We start from the raw sequence: 18,716 nt of genomic DNA on the forward strand, positions 1-18,716 counted from the left end.
GGGTTGGGAAAGTGGGAGGAGGGAGAGACGACGAGAGGAGCACGAGTGGTCCTTCATTGAATCACTTTTATCATTTTTCCCGCCATTGAAATTTCCTCGGGAATTCGCCATTCTTTTCGCCCGTGTTCTTGCTTCACTTCACACTGAAGGATATTTCACCTTTTGTGAGCTTTTCTCCACCATCTGCACGACAATTTATGTTTCTGCTCATTTTCCCTCAATTGTAAATGCCATGGGAGAGAAGCGAGAAGCGCCGGTGTAGGGGAAGGACGGGTGAGATGATGCGACAGAGGAGAATTTAATGAAATTATTTGCTACAAATCCATTTCACAATGAAATGCAAAAAATGAAAATGTTGCCCAGAAAAGGGAGCGAGAAAGAAGAGATATTATTAGAAGAGTCGCCATGTTGGCCGCAACTTCCCTTATTTTGGTAAAATGACTCTTTCTTCACTGATGAGAATTTGTGCTGAATAGTGAGAAAAATGTCATATTTTCACCTTTTGCACTGCTTTTCCTTTTTATTCTCCTTCGCGAGGAGAAAGACAATCTCAAAGAGGTGCCATAAAAGAGACGTGAAAGGAGAAGAGAAATTTCTCGTGAGAATAATAAGTTGAAATGCATATATTTTTGTGAAATTTGATCCTTTTTTTTCTTATTAGACGATCAGTGGTAGAAGAGTAGATAAAATGAATATTATTTTTGAGAAGAGAAATAAAGAAAAAAAAACAGTTTGAAGATAGAGGAGAAAAAATTTAGAAACGAAGAGAAAAAGTAAAAATGAATTAATATTGTGTATTTAAGAAGTAAAAAATTAGTAAAGAATTCCCGAAGAAAAACAACGTGAATCATTGCATAGAAAGTAACCATGATAATCACTAAAGAAGTAATATAAAAGAAATAGTAAAATTAAAAACTATCAATTTAACCCTTTTGTATATTAACTGAGGCTAAATAAAAGCGAAAATGAATCATTCTATTAGTCATTTTGAACCTAATAGAAATTATTATTGGGAGTGAGAAAAAATTATGTAAACCTGTGAACGAGAAAAAAAACATCAAGTTAATAAAGAAAAAAAAAACCTTGAAATATTTGCAATATTTCAGAAAACTGAGAAAAACTTCAAGGAAAACCCTAAAAAAAATATACTTAGATTATAATAATGAAAATGATTAAATTTCACACCCCAGAAAAAATGATGATTGAGTAAAAAAAGACGTAAATATACAATTAATAAAAAGACCTTTTTGCATGTTACACAATTGTAAATATTATTGAAAAAAATATTCCCCCAAAAGAGAACACAATAAAAATGAGAACACTACACACAATATTTGTGCAGAATCATCATTGCGGGGATTTTGCCATCTGCGCTGAGGCTGCACACTTGCGCGCGCTCGGGAATCCTTTCGTGGCCTAAATTGAATCGGTGAGTTGCTATTTCTGCTCATTTTTTCAACTTTACTTTTAGTTGAAAAAAGTGATCCCAACGATATCACATTTATTCAATTTTTCTGCTTTTCACAGCTACTTTGCTGCAAACGAGAAGGCTTTGGAGGCTCCGCCCTCTCAAATACCACGCCCTTTTCTATTAATCTCCTGCCACTATTAATAATCCGCGAGATCTTCTTTGACCCCAAACGCTCTGTCCATAATCAAAACATACTCTTGTATGGAATGTAATCAATTTATTTCCGCTCATCTTTGGTTTCTTGGCACATTTCCCATCTCTATCGATTACAATATGTGTCTCCATGTGACGAATGCACTGCAATGGAAATACTGACATTATATAATTTTGTAAATTGGCATGTGTATTCAGAGGATGTCCAACGGATTCCCCGTGATGCCAATCACATCGTTTATCGTCACAGCGATGCGACGCGAGTGTTCCAGGCAGAGATTGGAGTTCACGAGACCCAAGTGCACGAGATAGAGATCGAAGGATTTGATCCTGGCCACGGACGTGCGTGGGAAGAGCGTCTCTGTGATCTTCTGGTAGTAGTTTGCCGACGTGGTGTGATTCTCCGGACACGAAGGCACGTCCTTGGGATCGAGGTACTGGCCACACTCGTCCTCGTACCACGTGAAGAAGGAGTAGGAGAGCGCCGGACTCTTCCAGATCAGCGAACTGCGGCCCTTCTTCTTGTACTTGGCCATCATGTCGATGGTGGCGAAGAACTTCGCCCTGGACAGCAATCGGGTATCTTCCCAGTTGCGCTCTGGCGAGATTATTCTACCATCGCTGTTGTCCACGAAGATAAAGTGCACCAGGCCAGGATACTCGTCGATGTACGCCTTCATGGCGCCCTTCTGCTGCTCCAGGGAGATTTCACTGAGCACAGCCTCAATGCCGGACTGGAAGGTCACGGAGACCTCCATGAGGAGGCTATTGGAGGACAACGGCAGGAAAGTGTCGAAGAAGAGGGTCTTGAAGAGCAGCTTCAGGCAATCTATCAGGCCCGGAAGGGAGGCTTCGAAGAACTTTGTCACTTCTCTGTAGGAGGAATTCTTGGCCAATTCGCTGAACTTCTTCTTCATGCCATTCCAGCGAATCTCCACGGACTTTCCCATCCGCTCGGCCTCCACTTTGGCCATGCGATTGCCTTTCAGCGCCTCCAGGATCTGCTTGATCGCCATGTCGCTCTTGTCAATCATCGACTTCACGTTGTCCGCGTCCAGAGGGTAATTGTGTATCTTGCACAGGAAGGTCAAAGTGTCGAAGATGACATCAGCCACGTCTGAGTTGTCGTACTCAATGGCCAGGAGGAAGATCAGGGTGTCTGAGATGCGGTGGCCAAAAACTATGTGCGGTAAGCAAGAGTTTTGCGTGCCTGTCAAGTAGATTAGATGGCAATTTGAAGACTTTATCTGTGTGCTCAGGACGTTGATGTGCAATAGATCTCGTGCTGACAAATCCCTCGTGGAGCGGGACGAGAAATCCGACACGAGCTTCCCGTGACTGAAAAGCAGCGCGTGATGACGAGAGAAGAGCTGCTCTTCCTTGAGATTCCTCAAACTTTCTTGCACATTGGCCACAATTTGACTCCTCAATTCTGTACTGATCAGCATGAATTCCACCTTTTCCAGCCGCGTGGCTTGATCCTGTTCATGCATCCGCGTCCAGGCTTTCATGAGATTCCTCAGCAGGGAGGATTTCTCAAAATCCAACCGCAACAGTTGAATATCCGGACCGCAGATGAGTTTGCTGAATTCCCGACACGCTGACAGCACAGTCTTCTCCATCTCCACATCGCCAGTGCCAATCTTGAGGTACAGAAAGCCGAAGAACTCATCATAGATGACACTCAAGTTGCCTAATGTCTGCAATCGCACGTATTTGTTGTCGAATTGACTGCACATCACGCGCTGGGATGTGACAATAGGGTTGAGGAGTTGCATAACGACATCACTGTCTAAGTCTTTGTCCTGGAAAGTGAGGAGATGTGTGAGAAAAGATATTTTTCTTGGGTCAAAAACACCAAACAAACACTCAGCACTAACCTCAAAATTCTCCTCCAGTAATCCATTAGCTTTTCCCAGTTCCATGAATTTCTCTCTCAGGGAATCGCTGTAATCCTGGTAGAGGATGATGTTCTGATGTCCTATGATGAAAAGTCCGTCCATTTCAGGGGGTTTTCGTGGATATTCACTGCAGTTTTTTGTGCACTTCTGAGCGATTGAGCCGATTGAGCAGCTGTGTTGTTTTTCTAGCACTCACTGACGTCACGGGTTTAAAGAGCGATTTAAAGAGCCAAAGGTCGGTGGCCAGTTTGTTTTGTTTACTCTGGCGTTTTTCGCGATTTCCTGGTGGTTTTTTTTTTGCGAAAGAGGAATCCAGGGAGGAAGTGACGCACTGTCAGTGGGGTTGATGAGGATGTCAATTGCAGAGATTGCTGGCAACTGCGCATGAATGCTGGATAACGGCTGGGCGACGTCAGGGTATCGATCGATAGACTCCTTGGCACACGGCATTGATTGATTTTCGCGCTGGGTCAGCGAGTGAAAAGATGCCTCTGGTGAGTATCCTGCGCAAGGCGTCGAGCTACGTGCTGGGCGGCGAGGAGGAGCAGCAGGAGGAGAGTGGCACATCATTGGAGGACAATGAGATCATGTTCTGCAAGAACAACGTGTGTGTCCATCCGCCCACGGTGGTGAGGAGCGAGTACGACGTTCTACACCATCCGGGCTACTTGACGGTGGCCAGCAAGACGTTCATCGATCAGCACACGAACGCCAAGAGGCATACACTGCTCCTCACCTGGATTCCCAACTCCACGCTGCGGAAGTGCCCAGCCACCATTGAGAAGGTCAGTCTGCGCGGGGAGATTGATGAGCAGGAGCTGTGCAGGGAGCTGAGTCAGATGAGCGAGGTCTCGGTGACGATCAACAGCAAGAATCCCTTTGCCAGCGATATGATGAGCGTCAGCAATGGCTACACGTCTGACTACTCAGAGACGGTCAGCGTGAGCTCCAGCAGCGACAAGATGGAGAGAGATTCCGTGCTGGGCAGCGAGGAGAACGACAAGACAGAGCAGGACGTTGATCCGGAGGTGGAGGAGTCGAAGAAGGAGTTGATAAACGAGCTGCAACCACTTCTGGACGGCCCAGAACCTGTCCTGCCGAAGCCACCGCTTCAGCTCACCAGCGTGAACATCACGATAGCCAATCCTCGGATTGAGAATGTGGACATCTCGCCGACTGATGGGCTGATTGAGAATCCCCAGCTAGCGGCCAGGTTCGCACGATCTCTGAGCGAGGAGAGCAACAATCCGCACTGGATGACACCCGAGATGCTCGCCTTCAGGCACAATCTCGCCTTTCCCGAGACATCGGCCACCAGTTCACCTGTCGTGCACCGCCGGACTCCGATTGTCCTCAAGTGCCGCCGCTTTTCCGTGGATCTCAGTCAGATGCGCTCCTTGAGGCTCTTCTTCAGCGACACCGAGTGCACATCCGGCCAGCTGGTGATTGCGTCGCGGGAGTCGCAGTACAAGATCCTACACTTTCATCACGGCGGACTAGATCACCTGGCACAGGTGCTCCACCAGTGGCACAGCGTGCTGCACAACATTCGGTTGGCGCAGGAGGACCTCACCTGTCCCTACCGGCAGTTCATGGTGTGCCGGCCCGAGGTGCGCAAGTCTGAGCTGCATCCAGAGGAGGGCAACGTGAGCAAGATCACCACTGACTACTTCTACGGAACACTGCTGAACAAGAAGGGCCAGATTGAGGACGATCTGCTACTGCGGAAGTGCGTTTTCTTCGGTGGGCTAGAGAAGAAGCTGCGCAAGACAGTGTGGCCGTTCCTGCTGCAGTGCCACTCCTTCTACTCCACCTTCGAGGACAGAGCCACGCTGGCCGAGATTCGGCGGCAGGAGTACGAGGAGCTGACCAAGAGGCGCCTCTACTCCATGTCGCCGGAGGAGCACGCCCACTTCTGGCGCACCGTGCAGTGCGTGATTGAGAAGGACGTGGTGCGCACGGATCGCGGGAATCCCTTCTTCGCCGGCAACGACAATCCCAATATTGAGATCATGAAGAACATCCTGCTGAACTACGCCTTCTACAACCCGAACCTATCGTGAGTATTGCTCGGCTTTGCATCATCCTGGCTTTCAATGTCTCACGTTCATTTGCCGGTACAGACAGGCCAATTTCAGGTACACGCAGGGCATGAGCGACCTCCTTGCGCCCGTTCTGTGCGAGATCAAGAACGAATCCGAGACCTTCTGGTGCTTCGTGGGTCTCATGCAACGAGCCGTCTTCGTCTGCCAGCCTCTGGACAATGACATCGATAGGAATCTGGTGAGTCTTCACTGATTTTGGCAAATGATGAGTGGCAGGAAAAAATCCCTCCCTCGATTTTTTAGAGCTACCTGAGAGAGCTGATCCGCATCATGATCCCGCCATTCCACGCGCATCTGCAGAAGTTCGCCGACGCCACTGAGCTTCTGTTCTGCCACCGATGGATTCTGCTATGCTTCAAGCGCGAGTTCACTGAGGCCGTGGCCATCCGGATGTGGGAGGCGTGCTGGTCAAATTATCTCACCGACTACTTTCACCTATTCCTCTGTCTGGCCATCATCGCCGTGTACGCGGACGACGTGATCGCCCAGGATCTGCGCACGGACGAAATGCTGCTCTACTTCAGCAGCCTCGCGATGTACATGGACGGACAACTGATCCTGCGCAAGGCTCGCGGGCTGCTGCACCAGTTCAGGCAGCTGCCCAAAATCCCCTGCACCCTGTCGACGCTGTGCAAGCGCTGCGGCCCCGGCATGTGGGACTCTGGCCACCATCCAGCCATCGAGTGCATCGGGCATCTGGACAATGAACACTGTGCTTTCGCTTTTGACTAAAACACCTGTGCGCCTCTTTAGCAGGTGTCGCAAGAGTTTACAATGATCAAACACGCATTAATGTCTATTATCTGTTGCTATTTTCGAGACTCAAATAAATTATTTCAATTGTCCTCCACTGGGTTTCGGACATTTCCAAGCTTGGGTATGGGATGTTTCACTTATGTTTCGCTCATGTTTAACAGAGAAAATTTAAATGCAACTGATGTTTTACAGCTAGCCGAGACACAATGGCTTTTAGGCGGGCCTTATAGCTGAAATTTCAACTATCAACCCACTCGTGTTGGCTTGAAAAGTACAAATTAATTGAATTTCCCAGATTTCCACAGAAAATGTTCCAAAGATAAATAACCACGCAACCTAGGTTGCATATTAAAGTTTCTTGCATGAAGATCGATGTGTCTTTGATATTTTTTACGCTTGACATGAAACGGGAATCGCCGACAGCGCCCCCAACGGCAGTTTGTTTGACAGTCCCCGGTTGCCACATGTGTATTCGTGGTGCTTCTGCCTGAGTTATTTCGTGTTTTCCCTTAGAAATTGCGTTAGAAAAGGTGAGTTTACCCTCCAGATGTGCTCTTGAGACTCTTATGAGTGAGATTCACGTGTTATTCGGTGGTTGAATGTGGAATTTCTCGAGTTATTGCAGATGAAAATCAGGGTGTTTTCCAGAGGTGTCTCTCTGCCAACATAACCTCACAGTTTTCCCCTCTTGCAGGTCTCAAAATTCCACAAAAATGGTCCTGTCGTGTAGATTCTACAAGGATAAGTACCCTGAGGTCAGTATCTGCTGTGTGTGAGTCTTCCGGATGGTGGGAATTGAGGTCAAGTTGCTTTGCAGGTAGAGGACGTCGTGATGGTGAATGTGCGCTCCATCGCCGAGATGGGCGCCTATGTGTACCTCCTGGAGTACAACAACATCGAAGGCATGATCCTGCTGTCCGAGCTGTCGCGACGGCGCATCCGGTCTATCAACAAACTGATCCGCGTGGGCAAGACGGAGCCGGCGGTGGTGATTCGTGTGGACAAGGACAAGGGCTACATTGATCTGTCGAAGCGGCGCGTGTCCGTGGAGGACGTGGAGAAGTGCACAGAGCGCTTCTCCAAAGCCAAGGCGGTGAACTCAATTCTGCGTCATGTGGCGGACATCCTCAGCTTCGAGTCGGACGACCAGCTGGAAGATTTGTACCAGAAGACAGCGTGGCACTTCGAGGAGAAGTACAAGAGCAAAGCGCACGCTTTCGACATTTTCAAGCAGGCCGTGGTGGATCCCAGCATCCTCGAGGAGTGCGGTCTGGAGGAGCGCACGCTAGACGTGCTGCTGGACAACATCAAGCGGAAGCTCACGTCGCAGCCGGTGAAGATTCGCGCGGACATCGAGTGCGCGTGCTATGGATACGAGGGAATTGACGCCGTCAAGGAGGCTCTGCGGTCCGGACTGGAGCTGTCCACTGAGGAGCTGCCCATTAAGATCAATCTCATCGCTCCGCCGCTCTATGGTGAGTTGAAATCGAGCGTTTTTATGGTTGATTCCATTTCCTAATCTCGTGCTCTCCTTCCAGTCATGACAACCTCCACTCCCGAGAAGGCGGACGGTCTGAAGGCCCTCGAGGTGGCGATCGAGAAGATTAGGGAGACCATCGGCGGCCTAGGCGGCGTCTTCCACGTGCAGATGCCGCCGAAAGTCGTCACGGCGATCGACGAGGCAGATCTGGCGCGGCGCCTGGAGCGCGCAGAGCAGGAGAACGCCGAAATTGCCGGCGACGACGAGGAGGAGGCTGAGGAGGGCATCCGCTTCGAAGGTGAGAATGACGAGGAGGGCAAGAGTGGCGAGGAGGAGGAGGAAGAGGAGCCGCCCAAGAAGAACTGAAGCGCGCTGCCAGGAATTTCAGGTGTTTTTTCCATATATAAAGAGAATCCGCGTAAGATTTGAAGAAAAGCCACAGTTTCTTCTGTACATTTAACTGCAATTGTTTTACTATTTGCCATCGCGGAAGGTCACAATGGTGCTCCCGATGGCCTTCTCGCTGCAGATGTGCTCGATGGCGCGCTGAGCGTCCTCGGGCGTGAACACTTGGTCCACGACGGTCTGCAGGAGGCCGTCGTTCACATAGCCGGCGAGTCTGTCCAGCGCGTGGTGGCACAAATGCGGGCCGCCCCAGTCCGGGGGGCTCCTGATGGCCCAGCCGGCGAGGCGGCGCAGCGACACGAGCCAGGAGAGGAAGAAGCGCCCCAGGAAACCGAGATTGTCGGACCAGAGCGGCGCTTCGCACGTGTCGATGATCCTGCCGCCGGTACGCAGGTGTTTGTACAGGAAGGATCTGTCGTAGCTCACGTGATTGGTGAAGAAGATGACGTCGAAGGTGTCCTCGCGCGTAGCCAGGACATTGCTGAGGTTGAATTTCTCTAGGAGACTCGAGTCGGTGGAGAGAAACAGTCCGTCTGAGGGACTCTCGCCGCGCAGAGTGATCACATCGTCGGCTCCTGAAAGGGAGAAAGAGCAGGGAATGAGTGTATGGCGGAGTCTTAGGCAGATCTCAGGGGATTCTAAACCTTGTTCCTCTTGATTTTGTCAGCGGAAAAGACATGAAAGAATTGTCCAATTGGTGAGAAAGTGGGCATTGAGGGAGGGATTGAGGCTACTTACCCAGAGCTCGGATCACAGGAACTGATCTCACGTAGCACGTGGCCGTTACGGTGGCGCCCCACTTTTTCGTGAGCTGCGTGAGGACGCAGCCGACGGGCGAGCAGCCGTCCTGCACGAGGATCCGCTTGCCTGAGCAGTTGTGCTCGCCCAAATCCGCCTGCTTGAGCGCCCCCAGCGCCACACAGCCGCTGTATGGTAGACTGGCGGCGCCCTCGAAGCCCGTGATGAAGGGCTTCCGGCCCACGCGACTCTCCGGCACCACGGCAGCCTCGCACGCCACTCCGGGCGCATGCCAGGGCGCCACGAGCCACACTTCGTCGCCGATCTCCAGGCCGCTCCGACAGTCTCTGCCCACGGCCTCGACGACACCAGCCGCCGCTCTGCCGAGCACCAGCGGCGTCTCTGGGGCGTGTGTGATCATCTGGCGTAGCGTGTGGCCGTAGCCGCGCGTGATCTGCTCGTCCAGGCGGTGGAAAGAAGCCGCCCGAATGCGCACGAGAATGTCCGTTCCAAAGAACATCTGCGGCACAGGCGTTCTAGACAGAGAGACGCTCTCCGGCGATCTGAAGGAGGTGCACATGATGGCTTTCATCACTGGCCTGGCCAAGGTGGGTCGCGCCAGCCAGAGGCCCAGAAAGAAGCCGCCAGCAGTGCCCAAGCCGAGTCCCACGCACACGAAGAAGGCGTTGTTCCTCGAGATCTCGTCCCTGAAGTACAGCTGCAGCTGCTCGTAGAGTATCTGCGGATCTGCCAGCTCCACTGCCGAGTGTCTGACCCGCTCTAGGAAATCCAGACAGCTATTCCAGAAGTTCTGCCACGAGCTGCGAACGCCATCGAAGGAAGGATCTCTGAGGGCCTGGAAGGAAAGGACAATTAGAGTTGCAAAAGTGGTTTTGATGACGATTTCCTACCCTCAGCGCCATATTCCTGCTCTCATCTGATGCCTGGCGGACTATCCGCATCCCACTCTCAGCCGCCATCCCGAGGCGCACCTTCTCAAAGGCGGGAAGAAACTCTGATTAGTGTGGCCTAAAAGCTCTAAAAGATCCAGTGTTACATGATCCAGGAAGACACACTGAGTCACTCCGGACAGCTGCCCAGTGAGGTTAGTTACATAACACCCATCACCAGACACACAGATGATGGAGATGTGCCTCCTGACAACCTTCACAGAGTGACTGGACAGATGATATCTCATGACATTCCCTTCCGGGATGTGTTTACCTGGAGTGACTCCAGATTTTGCTCCATTCTGAACACGACCTCGTCCATGACTTCAGGTTTTGTGTAGCCTCTTTAGTGTGTGGATACTTAAGGAGTGGGTATATGGGGATAGGGTGGGTATTTTCCTGGGAAATTCACAAATAATGGGATTTTTTCATCATCTCCAGTTTCACAGTCCAGTCACTATTGCACATGAAACACTTTACTGAATACACTTGGCAACTCTTCAGAGCGTGGAGGCTGTGATCTGGAGGCAGAAGAGATGAAAAATCTGCCCAGGACTGTGGAAAATCCCGGGAAATGGAATTTTTCAGAGCGATGCACGTTAACCCCACTTTTGCCGCGAATTGACGGCACGTTCACTGCCAACTTCACTCTGCAAGAATTCCACATGACGTCATCAATGGTGCTGTTTGTAAATACGACTCGTTGGGCTGAAAAATGGCTTCTCTTCAGTGAATCCAGGAAAAATGTGAGATTTCGTAGTGATTACACAGAAATTCCTTTAGAAAATCTCATGGAAAATCATGAGCGAGATTTATGTTTGAGGTATTGCATGAAGTTTTTGAGAATCATTGGGTTTTTGTGGATGGACAGCGAGAAGATCAATTTTGAGAGCGTCTCTAAATTTCCTGCTCCTTCTGATTGACTTCCTGTTTGATTTTTAATTAAAACCACCCCGGAAGGAGTCCTCCGGCCCACCGAAAGATGAATAAACTCCAGTGTGGCTGCGATGTGGAATGAATTTGCCGCACTTCATTTGCCGACTTCCGGACGCGCAGGGACTTCCGGAAGTGTGACGGGCGTGGAAAAAGCTGGCCAGAGAGATGGTGAGTGGAAAATATAGAGCGCTGAATAGCCGAACTCAATAATAGTGCTGTTTGTTCGTTTACTTTGTAGGTTTTTGTGGAGATGCGAAGCGGAAAAATGGGTATTTTAGCGACTCCGCCCAGCGATAAGGAGTGTCTCTGAACATCTGCCACTCACTTATTCGCAGATGCCGGAGATATCCCACCTCTTCTCTGGCCCGCAGTCTCGGGCGCGAGCGACAGAGACGGCGGAGAGCGTGCGCATTGGTGTGCCGTGTGGGAAAAGAGGTGGGAACTGAGGCAATCTCGGCCCTGATTTGCCTCCATTGCCGGAGATTCGAGCCAGTCTTCAGTGCACTTGAATCTCTCGTCTCGTGAGCACACTGTTGCCCGGCGCGCGGATCCTCAGCTGGCACATTTGAGAGCAGTTTGCCCGAACAGTAGCGCGAAATGTGTGACAGAGTGTGACTATTTTTACCATATTCAGGATGAGAGGAATTCGTGAAATGTGAGAGATTTCTGGTGACCCATAATTTGTTCAGTGATATTTCGTGTGATTTGTGGCGGCACAATTTGAGACTTGAGGCGCGCAGTGATGGAAAACTCTGCCTATGGATCGGCTCACTTGCCATCACCGGCTCTCGTGGTGTTCTCCCAGGCCGCCAGCGGTCTCGGCGAGGCTCTGAGGATTCAGCGACCCTTCCACTCTCAAGTAAGCCACGACGATCTCCTTCCCCCAGGCAAACGCTCACTCTCATGCTCTCGCCAGCTCCCGGATGCCAAGGATCTGCACCACTTCGCCCTGGGCGGCTATGGCGCCCATCTGCTGCACAGCTTCCCACCGCACTTCCTGCACCCGCTCAATCCGGCCGTCAGCCAGGCGGGAGGCGCCAATGGGAGCCCCTTTGGCGGCGGAGGCGCTTTCGTGAAGCCCTTTCCCTCCAATCTGCCTCTGCCATCGGCCTTTGCGCCCCCGAAGTGCGTCGGACTGTCGGGATTGGAGCAGGTGAGCTCTTTATTTGTGTATCTTAGGATGCCAATGCAGCATTTGAGCTCCACTATTTGCACATTTCGTTTATGTTTCACGAATAATATACTAGGAAACTGAATTGCATCCAATCAGTTACACACAAGCGCGAAATTTTCAGTTTCCTGTAAGATTTAGTAGTTTTTAGAACATTTAGATAATTTCTTATTAGATGAGTATTTTTCCAGACAAACTATTGAAAACTGCGAAAGAAAAAGTTCTAAAATGTTCAAACTCTTCAAAAATTTACTCTTTAGTCTTTAATTGAAAATAATTTGATCTATTCAGAATATATAGAAAGATAAAATAGAATATAAAGTGCAATTGATCCTTTTCCTTCACAAAAGTCTTCAGAAAATCATTTACAGAACTGTAAAAAAAATTCTCAAAAGTTACATATAAAAGAGTTAAAGACATGTGTTAAATGCATAGAGAGGACTTTTTTCCAATTTCGCAGTATTTTCTATGCCAGTTTTATATGAGCTGTGCAAGAATTACCTCAAAATTTGTCTGCAAAAGCATTAAAAACTTGTAAACAACAGGAAAAAACACCGCTTAATCTTGCAAGAAGACATTTATTTTATCCTTGTGGCCAAATTGTTTATCACAAAGCCAAATTCTTCCACTAAAAGACGTTAGTAAATGATTTTCCGAGTTAATGCGAACAAATTCGTATTGCAATCAAATAAGCACAAAAGTCTTTGCTATCTATTAGCCAATTTGAACTCGGTGTAATTGCACCAAAAAGTTCTTTGCCTTCCCTTCCTTGCAGAACATGATGTTCTCGAGCGGCGGTGAGTCTTTCCGGACGGATTCCTCGAGTCCGGCGTGCACTTCCCTGTCGCCACCGGTGAAAGAGGAGTCTCTGGAGGGCCACACAAGCGAGGACGGCGACCGGGATCGGATTTGTTCGCCGGAAAGGAGCCCGGAGACGCCGGGATTTCGACGTGAGTACAAAAGTCTTGACGCTTATCTTATCGCGCGGTGGTCAAAGAGGAGATCCGCCTCTAAGGAGTCGTCTCTATTTTATTGGTGAAGCGTGCTAAGAACTACTCAAGTGTATTTAGCACCTCTGCGTCTCCCTTTGGCCGCGCGGGAGCTGTTTTTGTGTGTGTCTCTCCTTCACGGGAGAGAAGAAAGGCATTTCGAGCGCGCCTTGGCATTGAGAGTCCGCGCGCGAAAGGAAGAGATGAGATTGGAGTCTGAGGCTATGAAAGAAGGTGAAAATTGGTAAATCAACAAATAATCTCTCAAGCCATTTCCCCTTTTTTTCTGGTCAGTCTCAGTTGTTATCTCTCGTCTCGAGATTGTCTGTCTTTTAGAGAGTTTTTCACGGGCGGTTTGGAGCGGAAAAAATGGCTGAATGCCACTTTTTTAATACACTCAATAAGCGATAATGATGAAGAGGAGAGCTTCCTTTGTTCTGTTTGAACTCCCATCGCGAGAGTAATGTGCAGTCTAGACCGCCAACACACACTCTAAAAGCATATATTGGTACCAATATTTGCCTAAACTATTACGCCTCTATGGGCCGAGAAGACATTTTCATCGTCTTGCGTGCGCTTCTCTTTGACCACGACCTTTTAAGGCGTTCCCGCGGACGAGTTTCCATCCGAAATTTCAATGCTGTTTGGTAACCATGTGAAGAATGTCGAATCTCTTGCATCAACTCAATTATTCTACATGAAAATATGCCACAAATGTTATGATATAATTGCTGATTTGTAATTACTGTGTTCTTTTTTATCCTCCCTTCTTTTGCGGTCTTCATAATATACACAAATTCTTGTGAGACTTGAGAAAAAAAGGGAGAAAAAGATACTTTATGATCTGAGATAAATCGCATATATAGTTTTCATTTCTAAAAAGCTTTTTCCCATTTAATGTTTATGATTACCGATGATTGTTTTATGATATAAAATTATCAATTGGACGGTCTTTGGGTGGGTCATTAAAGGCTCTCAGCATTTAATTTCATATTTTAAATGCTGGAGAGACTATAAAATCCGGTCTTTTTCTCTCCTTCTCTCTCCCATATGTGATTGGATTGTGAGCTTTGGCAAGAAAGTGCTAAGAATTTGTCAAATAGACTCCCTTAATTATGCTAATTTTCAACTCCGCAATTCATCAAGATACAGAACAAAGTGTGCAGAATCTCTTGGCTATTGATTCAATTGATGCCGAGAGAGCGGTGAATTTATAATGGTCCACTTTTCAAGTCAAATATTGGCCTATTGCTGTAATTAATTTATGTGTTGGTGTTGCTTCAGCTTGTAAATTGATTCGGAGGGTGGCGATTTGAAAAATAGGGGATTTTCACGAGGGGTTCTTCAGTTTATGTTTGACTTTCCACACTAACATTTTTCCACTTATCATCTGGCAAATGATTGATTTTTGATATTTATAAAAGATAAATTTGAGTAAATGCGGTAAATTCTTAGGTATTATACGATTTGGCATAGCATTTGGATGGATTGGTGTTACCAGATGAAGTCAGGATATTTATTTCATTTCAAGAATCATTGATATGCAGTAATTTTAATTTCAGAAGAGTAATAAGTGCTTATGGAACTGAAGAATATTAGAATTTAGACTGGAATTTACCTAATATCTTCACACCAGCGGTTTAAGTTGAATTTCCCTACGAAGATCCTATTGATGGTGTTGCCAGATGTGATCATTCAACTCATAATGTACAAAGTAGCTTATTATGCGTAAGAAACACGAAAATAATATTGAAAATAAGCACAATTCCTGCAAAGTGAGCTATACTCTGGCATTTTTCAAGATGAAACTTGCAAAGACACTCAATTTGTGTGCTGATGAGCCCCGCGAAATGAGTCTGCCATGACTCCTGGTCACACTTTCTCTCACACTTTCCACGGTAGGGAAAATTGAGGGATTCGCGCTGGTGTCGACAAATGTTTTTCCCAAATACACGGTTAGTTAGGTCACAGAGCATTTTTGCTGTGGCTGCTCGTCGAGGCGAGAAATTTAATTGTCACCGCAATTTTTCAGCCAATTCAGAGCGGCCCAAAAGTGGGATGGACTCTCTTTCCATACGCGAGTGACTCTTGAGTGGTTGTGTTGCCATTGAATTCGTCACAATTGTAAAATATCCAACCATACATAAAAGTATTTCACGCATCTTCGTCTTCTTTTTCGGCAAATAAAAACACCCGTGAAATTCATGTTGTCATATTTTCCATGCAGAGCGAAATTGAAAATGGGGAAATATTTATTCTTTTGCCATGCCGTGACAAATGACAATGTTCCACATTCAATTTTGGGTGCGGAATCTTGTGTGTGTGTGTGCGGAATTGTCACCCTTTTTGTCAGCATTGAGTGCACTATCGGGTGAAAATTGGCAATAACCACTCGATGAGAGGGTGAGTGATCAATTGTCGAGGGTGATTTGTAAACTGGACGAGCCATAGCAAATTGGCTGGCCAGCAGAGCGCGCGTGTATTTTCTTTTTCTGTGTTTTCTACGATGTTTGAAATATTGGCGCTCGGATTTCTTCTGCGGCACTCTTGGCAATTTTAAAGTGTCCAAATCTGATCCCGAAGGCCTTTTAGCCTGTCCCTCTTCACCCGAATGTCATTCACAATGAATTGGCGATTTATGACGCTGTTTGCAATCTCTCTTCACATTTTATATCCAATTCTCCGTGCAGCCGGATTGCAAATTGTCACACAGTGGCAAAATTGTGTTCGGTTTCATATTTTTATAGCCTCAACACAGGACTCTTCTCTGTCCGTTTGCTCAGCTCTTGGCGCAGTCCTTTTCGAATATAATAAATCGAGAAGATAGAGAGAGAGAGCGAGGAGAATTTATGAATTGATTCACCATGCGAAGACAATCGGCCGAAGATGTGCTCTTGACGAATTGAATGGGAAACAATAAAATGTTATCCCTCGTCAAATGGGGGCCCCTTTTAATCCCCCAATCTCGCCATGGGCTTTCGGTTGTTAGATAAGAGGGAGGCGCGCACAAATTGATGCACGAGTGCTCGTGTAAATTCGACAATAACACCTATAATGTGTGTCTGATATAATTTATTGATTTCTCACAGTCGCCAGGAAGAGAGGGAGAGATTCACGCAGTTGCATTCCAATGTGCTTGGCTTTCGGCTCTGTTAACCCATTGAAAATTTATGGTGTGACGTGCGAAGGTGTTTCTGAATGCGATGAGTGGTGAAAAGAATATATTTTCATGCATTTTTAAGAAAAATCCACAAACACTCAAAAAACAATACGTAAATTGTACAATTCAAGTTCATCTGCTTTTCCTTTGTACATTTATAGTGCAAATTCTGTAGATCAGATTGATTCAAATGCTTGTCTTCTGCATTCACTCTTCATTTGATACTCAGGTTATTGGCGAGATGGTGAAATGTAGGGCATTTTCGGGATTGATAAAGGGTGAAATTGTCAGCCGGTGCTGAAAGATGTACACGATCTCAAATGCGCCTCACAGACGCTTGACTTTTGATGTTGCGCTCCTCTGGAAATTAATCTGTTGACACGTATTCCAATTTCTCAAATTTCCCACATCACTTAACAAGCTGAACACCGAAGTTGACTCGGAAGATAATCCCATTCTTTCAATTTGGTGCGCCTTCAGCCCGGTGTGATCTTTCCTTTTGGGCGCTTATTTGGTGTGTTTGTTGCTCGCTCTGTCGCTCTTCCCCTTGGAAAGCGCCCCGCGGAATATGCCACAATTGAGTGCACTTCTGCGACAATGCCAATGATTGACAAATTACATGGGGTCGTTTTCATGTTATTTAATGCCTCGCATGCACACCGCCATTGAGTGAGTCTGGCCTGAATGCGTGTTCGGTTTGTGAGCCCATTTTGTCCCAGGATAGAGAGTCAGTAGCATCTTTTCACCCATTTCTGATCATCATCCTCACTTTTCACGACACTTCACGCATGTTAAATTTATTGTGGTGCAACTCAGCAGAGGGAGAGAATAACTGGGAAGGTATCATTTGTGGTAATGTGTGCATTTTGCAATCGATTTTGTCACATTTTGCGAGTCAAGAGGGGTTTATTTTGTCAGTCTTGCAATATGACGCTGGGAATGTTATCTTGCATTAGGATAAACACACAACAAAGTCCAAATGTTAACGAATGTGCAGGAAGTCAGTGTTTAACTGGGTTCTTTGGAGAAACAATAAACATTCACAGAGTACCAATTTGGCTATTAAAAACTACAGTGGATTTGGCTTTTGAAAAAGAAATTAAACCCTTGATTGGCTGAGGGGCTGAGAAATGAAAGAATCTCTTGTCAATTGGTGAACAAATGTTGCCAAACACATATATTTTGAGGATTTTTTTTCAATTGCAACACTCAAGAGTAGGAATATTGATTTCAATTCCGTGCAAGAGTGGCTGGTTTTGAGGCCAAACCGCCAATTGAACGCCAAGTGGACGAATTAAAAGCACTCCATCACACCTGTCGCCCACGCAGTTCTCTTAATTCCGCCAAATTCATCACTATGGGCTTCGGCACGGTAATTGCCAAAGAGTGGTCATCCTCCGGCTTCACGCGCTCCGCCATCAATTGGCGGTGGATGGCTATTTGATTTTTGCCTAATTGAAAAGCCATCGGGAATATCTCTAAATATGCAATTGTTTCCCACACTCTAATAGCGCACTTTAGGGGAAGGGCGGGCGCGACAGAGTGACGCGGAAAAAGAGTTGTGCGGACGCGTCATTGGACGGGGGCCTTTTAATTTTTGGACACATTTTGCCCAGTCATTTTTGAAATCACGTACAACTCTTTATGCAAAAGGCCAAAATACGTGCGGTAAATATGAATTACATGCGCGCGAATGTGTGGCCAACATTTTGCCCATTTCGCCCATATATAACAACAATATTTGAGGCAGAAGAGGTGGAAAATTCAGTTAAAAACCATCAATCTGTCGACACACACACGCGCGCGCTCGAGTTTTGTCTGGGGATGGAAAAACTCTCTCGTATGCTAGCATTCTACGGAACACAATTTCATTTTAAAACACCCCCAAAAGCCAGAGAGCAGAACTTTAACCAGAAAATCGCCCACATTTTAATGAGATTTGCGGTTTTTGGACCTCCACCAAAATTCAACATCCTTTGCAATCACGCAATTTTTCCTCTTTTGCGTTTATCTGCACCTTTTGTTCTCCAGCCAGATGTGGCAAAGGGGAGTGAGGGGAAATGTGGACAGGCAACGTGGTGAAAATGTCGAAAACAAGAGTTTATCGAAGTTTTTTTTGTCCTAGAAATCAAATGTCTGTTCGATTTCTAATGAGATTCTCTTAATATTCAATGTTAATCAATATCATAAAATTCTTCCTTAATTTCTTCATCATGATAAGAGTAAGACTTCAAACTGCCTTCAAATGTTCTCTTGTGAGCAAAATCTATTTTTAGCATAGTGATCTTGATTGTTTCTTGCAGATTCACTTGAAAAGCTCCCATAAAGTTTTTCCATTCGGTGAAAAACGCTTTGATCACCATTTTGAGTGGATATATGAAACACTCCTGACCGTAAATGTATGAATAATTTGTTGGCTACTCATTGATGGATTAGGTATCCCGGCATCTCTTTTGACGTTCTCGCGATGTCTCATATCTCCCATGGCATCTTCTCATCCA

General features: G+C 46.9%; 5 protein-coding genes across 7 annotated transcripts in view; 3 read left to right on the forward strand and 2 right to left on the reverse strand.

Annotated features, from left to right (window-relative positions):
* Positions 1-1,668: 1,668 nt before the first annotated feature.
* Positions 1,669-3,628, reverse strand: LOC132255594 (BLOC-3 complex member HPS1). The gene is made up of 2 exons (XM_059751690.1): positions 3,505-3,628; positions 1,669-3,429 (listed from the first exon to the last, which is right to left on the reverse strand). The coding sequence occupies exons 1-2, from the start codon at positions 3,625-3,627 to the stop codon at positions 1,819-1,821; spliced, it is 1,734 nt and encodes a 577-aa protein (XP_059607673.1). The 5' UTR covers position 3,628; the 3' UTR covers positions 1,669-1,818.
* A 350-nt stretch (positions 3,629-3,978) lies between these two features.
* Positions 3,979-6,469, forward strand: LOC132255593 (TBC1 domain family member 16). 2 transcript variants are annotated; one of them, XM_059751688.1, is made up of 3 exons: positions 3,979-5,584; positions 5,649-5,808; positions 5,874-6,469. In XM_059751688.1, the coding sequence occupies exons 1-3, from the start codon at positions 4,011-4,013 to the stop codon at positions 6,360-6,362; spliced, it is 2,223 nt and encodes a 740-aa protein (XP_059607671.1). In that variant the 5' UTR covers positions 3,979-4,010; the 3' UTR covers positions 6,363-6,469. The 2 variants fall into 2 exon arrangements, with proteins under 2 accessions (XP_059607671.1, XP_059607672.1); XM_059751689.1 differs by having other exon boundaries at positions 5,664-5,808.
* Positions 6,470-6,810: 341 nt separating this feature from the next.
* LOC132255452 (eukaryotic translation initiation factor 2 subunit 1) lies at positions 6,811-8,326 on the forward strand. Its single transcript, XM_059751497.1, has 4 exons — positions 6,811-6,916; positions 7,081-7,141; positions 7,204-7,861; positions 7,925-8,326. Exons 2-4 carry the CDS (start codon positions 7,100-7,102, stop codon positions 8,230-8,232), a joined length of 1,008 nt encoding a protein of 335 aa, XP_059607480.1. The 5' UTR covers positions 6,811-6,916; positions 7,081-7,099; the 3' UTR covers positions 8,233-8,326.
* LOC132255451 (reticulon-4-interacting protein 1, mitochondrial-like) lies at positions 8,300-10,720 on the reverse strand. Of its 2 annotated transcripts, none has more exons than XM_059751495.1 (4): positions 10,234-10,720; positions 9,921-10,047; positions 9,010-9,865; positions 8,300-8,846 (listed from the first exon to the last, which is right to left on the reverse strand). In XM_059751495.1, the coding sequence occupies exons 2-4, from the start codon at positions 9,987-9,989 to the stop codon at positions 8,341-8,343; spliced, it is 1,431 nt and encodes a 476-aa protein (XP_059607478.1). In that variant the 5' UTR covers positions 9,990-10,047; positions 10,234-10,720; the 3' UTR covers positions 8,300-8,340. The 2 variants fall into 2 exon arrangements, with proteins under 2 accessions (XP_059607478.1, XP_059607477.1); XM_059751494.1 differs by having other exon boundaries at positions 9,921-10,001; positions 10,234-10,719.
* Positions 10,721-11,367: 647 nt separating this feature from the next.
* LOC132265663 (protein Teyrha-meyrha-like) overlaps positions 11,368-18,716 on the forward strand; it is a 35,638-nt gene continuing 28,289 nt past the window's right edge. The window contains exons 1-3 of the mRNA XM_059766415.1: positions 11,368-11,754; positions 11,812-12,048; positions 12,842-13,016. Coding sequence (XP_059622398.1) covers positions 11,638-11,754; positions 11,812-12,048; positions 12,842-13,016 — 529 coding nt within the window. The 5' untranslated portion in view covers positions 11,368-11,637. The remainder of the gene's footprint in view (positions 11,755-11,811; positions 12,049-12,841; positions 13,017-18,716) is intronic.

This window comes from Phlebotomus argentipes, unplaced genomic scaffold (genome assembly GCF_947086385.1).
Source record: "Phlebotomus argentipes unplaced genomic scaffold, Phlebotomus argentipes genome assembly contig_5, whole genome shotgun sequence".
Classification (NCBI taxonomy): domain Eukaryota; kingdom Metazoa; phylum Arthropoda; class Insecta; order Diptera; family Psychodidae; genus Phlebotomus; species Phlebotomus argentipes.